General features: G+C 50.0%; 1 protein-coding gene across 1 annotated transcript; it reads right to left on the bottom strand.

The window, feature by feature from the left end:
- Positions 1-6,704: 6,704 nt before the first annotated feature.
- Positions 6,705-9,896, bottom strand: LOC141729663 (uncharacterized). Its single transcript, XM_074544503.1, has 5 exons — positions 9,839-9,896; positions 8,414-8,551; positions 7,644-8,036; positions 7,190-7,288; positions 6,705-7,087 (listed from the first exon to the last, which is right to left on the bottom strand). Exons 2-5 carry the CDS (start codon positions 8,505-8,507, stop codon positions 6,870-6,872), a joined length of 804 nt encoding a protein of 267 aa, XP_074400604.1. The 5' UTR covers positions 8,508-8,551; positions 9,839-9,896; the 3' UTR covers positions 6,705-6,869.
- Between the last annotated feature and the right edge of the window lie 494 nt (positions 9,897-10,390).

Genomic DNA, 10,390 nt, shown 5'->3' with positions numbered 1-10,390 from the left:
ATTGTCTGTACAGTTTAACTCGTGCTGGAAGGTAACCAAAATAGAAGAAGGGGAAAATCAACTGCTTTGTTTAACCTGCTTAAATCACTTATGTGACCAGCTTACAATTGCATGCCTTTTCAGGGATTTTATAGGAACACCTTTAAGTAATAGAGATAGAACCTTTCATGGAGCTGTTCAATGAATAGAAGACAGAGACCAACGAGTTTTAGCTGTAATAGCCTATGAACAGGCAAGAGAGCAAGTGTGCCATTCTGTGATGGATGGTTGTGTTATCACCGACAGCTGTTGGGGGAAGGAAATTTATGAGTCATACCATAGATTTGTTTCTGCTACACATAGAAGGGCATTGCAAGTGGGTTTACTGGTGAAAAAGATTATTTAGAAATTATCCCCAACATCAGAGTAAATAGCAACCAGTAAGTTAGATCTTATAACAATTTTTTTTAATTGCTTGACTAAATCATTTTAGTATTTGTTTTATAAACGAGAGTGTTGAAACATTACCTGTGGTTGGCACATCTCCAAAGCCCCTTTTATTTAATAAAAAAAGAACTGTCAATTAACCCAAGGAAAGCAAAAGGACTGTGCCTCCAGACTGTAAGGATCCTGTGCCATCCTCCTTGCACCCAGGTGTGCTACACAGAAATAGTATCCTGTGCTATAATCATTGTATTGAGGGCTGCACACAGAAATTGTATTCTGTGCTATAATCACTGTATCTGAGGGGTGCACACAGAAATAGTATCCTGTGCTGTAATCATTGTATCTGAGGGGTGCACACAGAAATAGAATCCTGTGCTGTAATCACTGTATCTGAGGGGTGCACACAGAAATAGTATCCTGTGCTATAGTCACTGTATCCAAGGTTTAAGAGTGGAGATTGGCTCAGCAGAAATGGTACCAGCAATGAGGTTCCAGGACAGAGATTGTGATACCCAGAAGACAATCCCAGCCCTTGGCTGCAGCCCAAGGGGCCGTGAGAGAGGTGGAGGGTCCAGACTCCTGAGGTACCTGCTCCTGACATGGATCCTGGTACCCTGTGCATCTGCAACCCCTGCAATAAATGCTGCCAACTCATAGGGGACAGCCACAATTCAATGACTGTTTTTGCAGTACATCACTCTGTTGATGCTGAATGTTACAACCAGACAAATTTACAAACTTGCCACAGAAATGGCTGAGCCTATTGGGGGTGGGGGAGTTAATCTAGGATTGGGCCAATGGACACCTTCCAGCCCAGACTGCCCCACAGAGGGAGAATTCCTTTGTTCCCCAAAAAGAGAAGAGTGGGGAAATTCAGAACAAAATCAGCAAGGTACGAATAAAGGGAAAAATCCAAGGGTGTTGTATAACCAATGAAGGCAGCAAAATAGCGACTGGGATTTGCCAACTTCAGGTAGAAATCTTTTTGTAGACTTAATGCAAAAAATTGCCACTGAGTTGGATTTACCAAGGTTGGATTTATGGGGGAACTCAAACAGATGAAAGATGGCCATGGAGGGGTGAAGGTCTAGCTCCAGAACACTTTTTAAAAGGGAAATACACCCAAATTTCTGAGAAAATAAAATGGCCTGGAGAGTGGACTTTAAGTCACCACGTAATTGGAGCAGTTTGTGTAACTTGAGAAGGAAAGAACTATACCAAAGAGGTGGGACATACCCCCAGTGAATCTACTTTAATTGTAAATTCAGATAATAGAACGATGACCTGTTGGCCAAACAAAACCAATGGATATTGGAGAACAACAAAGAGAAACAATTGCAAGTGAGACAGTCAAATTAATCTGTGCTGGTATAATAGTTCTGCAGCTGGCCCTTACCATTCCATAGAAAATACAGATCCCTATTGGAATCAACCAGACAATATAAGTAGAACATGGAAGGCCCCTGATGGGCTATATTGGATTTGTGGACAGCGAGTGTGCAGTCAGTTATCCTGGAGATGGAAAGGGACCTGTAGGTTAGGAGTTATCCAACCCTCCTCCTGCACCCTGCCCTGGTCCAAGGGAAATCCACTGGAGAAAGCCCCACTTGATAAAGCCATGGGCAATAACAAGGCAAACCTAATCCTTTTGATTAGGGGCAGCTATCAATGGAGTGAAAATGAATGGCACACAGAAAGGATCATAAACTTTTACGATCCAGCTGTTTGGGCTCAAGACAGATCTGGGGAATGTAGAACTCCAAACTATACATTAAATTGTTTGATAAAACTGCAAAAGTAAATTGAGGTCGGTTGGAACAAAACAGGTACCCAACAAAGCATGCACCTGCTGGTAACAGTCTATCAGAGTAGATTGGCCTTGGACTATCTAATGGCTGAAAAAAGAGGAGTTTGTGAAAAATATAACACATCTAAATGCTGGCTAAAACCAAAAAACAATGGAAAAGTGTTCATCAAAGAAGCTAATTGAACGTGTTAAAAGTTGGATGGAACTCCTTTGGCAAAATCTTGTGGTTTATACTGGCTGGACTCATTATTGGAATTTTTGCCTAGACCATTTTTTATCTCCTGCATTATATAAGTGAAAATACATATATTGAATTTAATCAAAAAGAGAAATGAGTGAATGTGAAAACCTGGATTTTTGGGAAAGTAGAAGATATTGAGATTCAGTACTTTAATAAAAAGAACAAATCAATATGATCAAAAAGAGAAAATGGGAGAAATTGTGCTAACTGGATATGATTCATGCTGACAATTGTAACTATATTAATATTTTACATAATATTTGTTAAAAAGTAATATAGGAAAAGGATACGTAATTAGTGTCATGAAACAGATGTTAACAGATGTTCATTGAAAAATAGGATAGAGGATGGAGTATTGAGATAAACAATATCCTATAACAGAATAGGTCTTGGGATGAGCAAAGTTGGGATGATTCCAAGTGTGGAATCTGAAATACCAGTCTTATCTATGAAATAATAAGGCTTAGTTGGAACATAATGCTGACTTATATAGCAAAAAGCTTAATGCACATGTCCAACCTGCCAGTTATTCAGAGGGCAGTGAGGAAGACAGTGAGCCTTCTTCTGAAGAGACCCCCAAAAAAGCCAAAAGACCCCTCAGCAACAGGCGGAGCATGTGCAGTGCAGTGCAGTGACACAGATTTCAATAATCGAAAATAGGAGGGAATTTACAGAAAAATACTGATGAATTTGTGTTAGCATAGAGTATATAAGTTGTGTTTGGATCCTTTTGTCCTTTGTGCGTGAGGCAGGGCGAGAAAACCCCTCCCCCCGTACCCTGATCGATCGGTTTTGCTTATGCTTTATCCAAGCCACAGCCAAATTATTTTGTATCTGCTTGATTATATTTGATTGTATAATTTTATATAAAATTGCTGCTCAATTAAATTGGTGCTAAATTCTAATTTTGTAGTTTATTAAATTAGACATATAGGGACCTTATTCATAACAGTGTAGTCACTTTTGTTTTACTCTCTGTGAGAGGACACAAAGTTGGCAAAGCTTTGCTAAGCTTTGCTCCTCCCTCCTCTCCCTGAAAAAGCCAAGTCTTACAGTGCCCTGTGTAGTGGTTTTGGTGCTGATCAATCACTAGTGCACTCACTTCCTGCTGTGAGATAGGGTTAGGACAAAGTTAAAGCAGGCTTAAAACTTTAAAAGGGTATAAGGAAAATTTTATTAATAGTAACTAAAAGAAAAAAAGTAGCAAGAATTAGAGCAAACCATTTAGAAAACTTCTAAAACTTCTCTTCCTCCCACAACTTTTACACTGACAATGTAAAGAAACAAAACCAAAAATTTCCACTTTGTTTACTACCTCTAAAATAGTCTTTCTTCTGTCCATTTAGGGAGAGAAGTCCCTCTTGGTAATGTTATGGAGACGTCTCCACAAGAAGAAAGAGTTTTCTCCGGGTTCCTAATTTGGTCAGGAATCGCAGTTGCCTGGCAGAAATTTATCATGAAGTTTCTGTCATTTTCTACATCCTTCCTACAGATCACTGGGCTCTCTCAGGGTCCAGAAGTCACTTTTCCTTTTGGATGGATGGCCTGAAGGCACCCAGGGGCTGCAGGTTAGGACTGCTTCAGAAATCCCTTTGGCTTGGAAGGATCCTTCTATCTGAGAGCTGAATGGGCTGTGCCAACCCCAGAGCGAGAGGGACTCACAGCAACAGAATTAAAGGCTGGCGAAAGAACCCAAAGAATAGACTGTAACATGCAGAGCAGGTGAGAGAGAGCCAAAGATTGATGATGTCCAAAAAGTGGAGTCGAGCTTCCACCAGCTTGAAGATTGTTTAACTAACACTTTGGGCAGGGAGTTGGAACGTTATCATTTATTGATATAATTGTCCTGTTTTAATAGATGAGAATCACAAGCATTTGTTGAGGGGAAGTACACAGGGAACCATCAGAGGTGTTGGGGCAGTTCCCTTAAGGACCAACAAGCAGAGTGAAACAAGAAATAGAGGGCAAGACCAGGTTGGCCCCTGTGTTCATCACCAAGAAGATTCCATAGCCCTGCTGTGGGCAGCAATCCCATAGGCATGGCAAGGTGGGGGCAAGAAAGGCACCCCAGAGCTCTGTCATTGCTCAGCTCTCTTTTAATACAACAGGAACCAGAAGGTAAGAGTGAGTTGGCCTCTGTACTCACCACTAAGATCCACCTGCTGTGAGTAGCAACCCCATGGGCATGGTAGATGGGGTAAGAAAGACACACCAGACCTCAGTGATCCCATTTTGTCCATTCCAAATAGGTGTGGCTTAAAAAAGAGATTTTTTCCTTCTGCTCCCACTCTCCTTGCCCACATCAACAGATGCTAGTATGATTCATCAAAATATTTTTGGAGAGATTATCAGAATTTAAAATGGCAGTTAATTCTGAAAGCCACATGACTCACGGGAAAAGAGGGTTTTTAAATAGATGAACATTGTGATGATTGGCTCTCACAATTAAGAGACAGATATTATGTGTATGTTAGGAGCAGTTTTGTGGATGAATAGTGCTGTTACTGCAATATATCCCCCCCTATTCCCCTTTCGCTCCCCCTTGTAGCAGCCTCAGTTCCCAGGGCATGTGGGGAGGGCCGGCTCATTACCAGGAGGGGCCACAGGACAACACCTGAGCTCCAATCAAGGTGTGAGGAAGTGATCTCCACCTGTGGACGGCAGAGAAGGAGCTGACTGACAAAACTCTGGGAGGGGCTGAGGGTATAAAAGGCAGAGCAACCATTCTACAATGAGCATGTTGCTGACAGCCACAGAGACATCCAACTCTGTAATTTTTCCTTACACAGTCTTGTTGTTTTTTGGGGTTTTTTTCAGTTAAATAAACCTTGAAAAATTTAAATATGAGGGTCCTTTCTCACATTTTCAAAGGACAGTCTCACCTTCAGGCCAGTTTGTGATGATTTCCAAGACTCCAGGGCAATTTGGGTTTCGCAACTGAGCTTGTTGTATAATGTTATCAAATTATAAATATAGGTATTGTCTTTCCCATTTATGTACTACCTTTTGTTTTGCACACTATTACTGATCACGAAAACCCTGATATAGTACAATTTGTAATTACTGCATTTGATATAGTATAATCTGTCAGTTTATGTATGCACTCTGTAGCTTTAATAAATAGAAGTGTCATAGATACTGTCTTAGGCCATAGCACAATAGAGACTGGGATATCTTGGAATGATGCTTTAATGTAACTAACTCAGAAAATGGTGTCAAATACTTAAGTGATTTTCCACATTCAAGGACTTCGTTATCAGAAAGACAAGATAACAGAAACAAGAGCATGGAAAGAAAAAGGCTTTATTGATCCTCATTATAAGGGAGCGAAAATGCAAAAAGATAGAATCACAAGAAACCATGAAATATAACAGCTTAACATACAAGATGGCCTGAAAAAGTTAAAAGAACCTAAAACAGCAAGAAAATTCAAAGTTATGGTGCAATTATTAAAAGCAGTTAAAAATTTACATATATTACATATATATAATTTAATAGTATTTCATATTATAAATCTTAAATATTAGAGCTACATGCACTCTTATAAATGTACATGTAGCGCTATATATGTAACAGCATATAGAAAGTGTAGGTTGAGTTAAACCTGTGCAAGCAGACAAGCACCCCAGGGCAGGACTTAAAACCATAATAAACTTTTATAAAAAGTGTAAATAGTGAGCGGTATTTCCCACACATAATGAGAGCAATGCACTCACTGCAGGCAGCATCGGTGCCAGGATGGATTGCAGAGACTTTTCCTTTGCAGCCCCAGCCCAGCGCTGGCACTGGGAATGGAGAGGCACTGAGGTGACCCTGAGAGGAAGTGCAAGGCACAGGGCGCAGCTGAGGAAGGACAGCGCTGTGCTGGGCTCAGAGGTGAAGCTGGCACTGCCCAGCGTGGAGAAGGTCCTTTGTGCAGCCCCTGTTACAGGGGAGCTTGGGCCTTGCTGCAGACATACAGCCGCTCACTGGAGCAGTTCATGCTCCTCAATCTCCTGTCAGCCAGGTACACACAGTCGGAATTGCCAATGACAGGAGCCCTGCAGGGAGGAGCAGAGGCAGCGCTGGCTGCCAGGGGAAGCCCTTGTGCCCCTGTGCCCCCAGGCCCTGCCCGGCTCCCCGGCACTCACCGGGAGCTGTAGCTGCTGCCGTCCCCCCAGTGCAGGCGCTCGCCCCGTCTGCGCAGCCCGAGCCAGTAATCGACGTTCCCACACAGGCGGAAGAGCAAACCCTGCCCAGGAGAGAGGAGTGGGAGCTGCCCCGGCCCCTCGGGGGGACACGTGCCCGGGGCTGCCCCCGCACGCCGGGGCTCCTTCCCTGCAAGGCCCCGGCCCAGGGCTGCAGCCCCGGCCCTGCGAGCACCGAGCCCGGCCCAGGAGCGCCCCCAGGCTGCCCTCAGCCACCCCACACCGCCCGCAGCCCCTCACTCACCATGGCCTCCTCATCCTTGGCAATGGCCAGGGAGGCCCCGAGCTGGGAGCACCGTTCCTGACCCTGCTCCCACGTGCTGTATTCCCATGAGAATCCGTAGCAGACACTCTTGTACCCAACCCAGCCATGGGGACAGCCCAGAACCACCAGCGGAGTCGCAGGAGTGACTGGAACCTGTGGTGCTGCAGGGGGAAGAGGAGAAGCTCTGAGGATTCCCCTGTGCAGGGAGCAGGGAGCCCGCTCTGCCCCGAGGGGCTGGGCCCAGGCTGCTGCCCCTCCCTTACCTGACTGCGCAGCCAAGGCCGCCCCCAAAGCCAGCACCGGCACCAGGAGCAGCAGAATCAGCACCGCCGTGCCCACGGGATGGCACCTGAACCGTTCACCTGGAGCAGGAAAGAGCTGCTGGCTGCCAGAAGCAGAGCCGGCCCCGCAATCTGCTCAGCCCATGGCCAGGTAGCAGAGCAGGGAGCCCTGAGGCAGTGTGGGCCTCCCTCAGCTGGCAGCCAGAGAGCCAAGAGCCTGGCCACAGGCAGGGACACAGCTGTGGGCACAGGCTGCAGCAGGAGAACTGCACAGACTTGGGGGCAGCTGGGGCTCTTGCTTCCAGCCACGGATGGGGCCCAGCAGAGCACGAGGCCTCTTCCAGGCATCGGGAAACAGCCACACACCTGCCAGCCCTGGCCTTGGGAGAGGACACGGGCCTCTGTCTAGAGGGCACAGGGGTGGCCCTGTACTCACCCAGGAGTCTTCTGAGGCTCCTTCTGTGTTCATTGCCCGTTCTTGCTGTGCCCTGGGGAGCCAGGGGCTCCCTCACACTCCCATCCCTGGTGCAGAATCCATTCTCCACATCTGCACTCACTGCACGCTCACAAGCGGCATCCCCCTGCTTATGCCAAGAGGCTTCTTGGGCCCCAGGCAAGTGTGGAAGGGCGGCTGCTGGTCCCTCCTGGAGATGCTGGGGCTCGTTTGCCGCTCCAGCAATGGAGTAGAATTCACTCTTCTCCTGCTCACAGCCGGCATCTCTCTGCCCAGAAGAAACAGCACCTTGCTCCTGACACATCAGGAGTGCTGCTGGAAGATCCTTTGGGAGCTCAGCCTTGGGAACAGCTTTGCAGCCGCGCTGACGGCACCCTGAAAGGGACACGATGAGAGGTCGCTGCTGGTGCCGGCCGTGCGGGACACCGAGGCTCAGCCACGGACACCTCCCGCCCGAGCAGCGGCCCCGAGCCCGGCGCCGCACGGGCGGGAAGTGTCCCAGGCACGGAGCAGCCGCCTCCGTCCTAGCGAGAGCAGCCGGGATGAGCCATCGCTGCCGCGGCAGCGGCTCCATGCCGGCCATCCGGGCAAGGAGGAGAGCGCGGGCAGCCGCTCCCTCGGCTGCGATCCCAGCGCAGGGGGCACACGGGGGAAGCCGGCACCAGGAACTCGGCAGAACCCCCAGGCCCTCAGCGCGGCCCCCTCCGCCCGCAGCGAGCCCCGAGCTGGGGCAGCACCGACCGCGGTCCCACCTGGGCTGGAGCCGCCGCCTCGCTTGGCCCAGGTATCGTCGCTGCTCCTAAGTCCGTCACTACTTCCCAGTCGCTGCCGCAGCTCCGGTCCCATCCTGGTCACACCCACCAGCCCGGCACGGCCGAAGTCAGGTTCCGCTGTGGAGGAAGTAGTGGTGGTATATGTTAAAGGGCACCAAAAAAAGGATGACTCAAGAGATGCATGGGAACAATTTAGCCGATTTAGGAGCTCGTTTTGCCCAATCAGCGTTGGAAAGCAGAGAGGGTCCTGCCTTCACCCCCGGTGCTGTGATGGCCGTGCCGAGCCGAGCCCCGGCCGGTGGCGATGGCCGGGCCGTGCAGCGCAGGGGGAGAGCGGGGGGCGCGGCCCCCAGAGGATCAGACCGGCAGGAGCAGCTTCCCCGGGGGCTGAGGTTCTTCTGCAGGTCCTCCGGCGTGGGTGCCTTTTCCTTAGAGCGGGGTTTTCGCACAGGATTCCCAGCGGCCGTCCCCTCCCACCGCGCCTTTGCAGCCCAGGCAGATAAAAGTGTATTCCAGTTCTCGACGATATCCACCTGGTTTGGATTTGCACGGGAGGTATTTAAAAAAGCGATGCCAAAGTTTTAGCTAATAAAAGCTGTACAGCGTCTGAGACAGTAACGAAGACATTGAATCCCAAACAATAGAGATAAAGAAATGACTCAATCTTAAAACTAAAACCCGCTGAAAATACTATAGAAAAAAGACTTTTTTCTGTAAGACTTAGAAGTATGGAGAGACATAGTTCAAATTAATATCAAACAAAAGACTCCACAGCAAAGCAACCAAATTTTAAAGTCACTATAATCGTAGGAAAAACTGAAACAGAGAGAACAGTAATAAAATTATGTGCCTCTAGAAAAAAAATATCTCTGATCAGAGCGGGTACAATGGGAGGCCGGGCAGGCCCCGCCCCCCGTGTCCTCGCGGCGGCGGCGCCGCCACTGCCCCGGGTCCAGGCCCCTCGGCGCGGCCCCGCTCCCCGCAATGCCGTTGCCCACAGCCTCCTCCCTGCCGCCCCTGCCCCCCGACGGTCGCACTCCAAGCCTCTCCGGCCGCTGCCCGCGCTCCTGAGAGCAACACTGCCGGCCCAGCTGGGCTCGTGGCGGCCTCGCCCCTGAAACGGGAGCTGCCGGTTGCTGCTGGCCCGGGGCAGCTGCCGCTCGCAGTCCGCCTGCCGAGGGGCAAGAAGCAGCAGCCCCGGGCTGCTCACCATTGTGCCCCGCATGATTCCCTGCCCCGGCGCCTCGGAGCCCGGGCACACCGAGCGCCGGCACGGCCGCTGCGGTTCCCTGCCTGTAAACGAAGGGATCCGGCATACGGAACTCACCAGAACCCCGAGCTGAGGCAAAACAGACCGCGAGTCGCACCTGTACTGACGCCACTTCCAAACTATTATCGCCTTACCGGGATCAGGTAGCCACCACCGCGGCGCCTCCACTCTCGCGGCTTCACGCCCATGCAGCCGTTTATATCAGGACAGCATCAGTGTGGGCGGGATTTTGATCTGACCAATCAGCGGCGGGAGCGCAGCCAATCGAGGCTCGGAGGCGGGGCCGTTTTGCTCCCCCGCCCCGGCCCCGCCCCTTTCGCTCTCCCCGGGGGTTCCCGGCGCGTTCTTCGGGACCGGTTCCCTCACCCTTCCGGCGCCTTCCGTCGCTTCCAGCCCGAATTGCGGGATGTGAACCCGAGTCCCTTTGGCCCGGCTGAGCGCAGTGCAAACCCCCTGCGGTGGCGGCAGGCGTGGGGCTGCCCAGCCTCACCCCGAGCCCCGGGCGGGTCCCAGCTCGGCTCTCCCCGCTCGGCTTTTCCCTCGCTGCCGCCGGCGCTTTCCCCGCTCCCGGGGCTCGGCTTTGCCCGCCGGCTCCGCTTGGCCCCGGGCGAACTCATTCTCCCCCGTGGCTCCCCAACCCTGCGGCGGGGCGAAACCCCGGCATTTGCCGAAGGGCTCTAACTCCC

Source organism: Zonotrichia albicollis, chromosome 7, assembly GCF_047830755.1.
Source record: "Zonotrichia albicollis isolate bZonAlb1 chromosome 7, bZonAlb1.hap1, whole genome shotgun sequence".
Classification (NCBI taxonomy): Eukaryota; Metazoa; Chordata; class Aves; order Passeriformes; family Passerellidae; genus Zonotrichia; species Zonotrichia albicollis.
The sequence above is the reverse complement of the archived record's forward strand: the minus strand, read 5'-3'. Positions and strand labels throughout refer to the sequence as shown.

Excerpts from the sequence above, each read along its gene's own strand:
- LOC141729663 (XM_074544503.1), bottom strand. The coding sequence starts at position 8,507 with ATGGGACCGGAGCTGCGGCAGCGACTGGGAAGTAGTGACGGACTTAGG. Across the intron at positions 7,289-7,643 it reads GAGCCTCAGAAGACTCCTGG|GTGAACGGTTCAGGTGCCAT; the intron begins GTGAGTACAGGG and ends TTCCTGCTCCAG. Across the intron at positions 7,088-7,189 it reads GGCCTTGGCTGCGCAGTCAG|CACCACAGGTTCCAGTCACT; the intron begins GTAAGGGAGGGG and ends TTCCCCCTGCAG.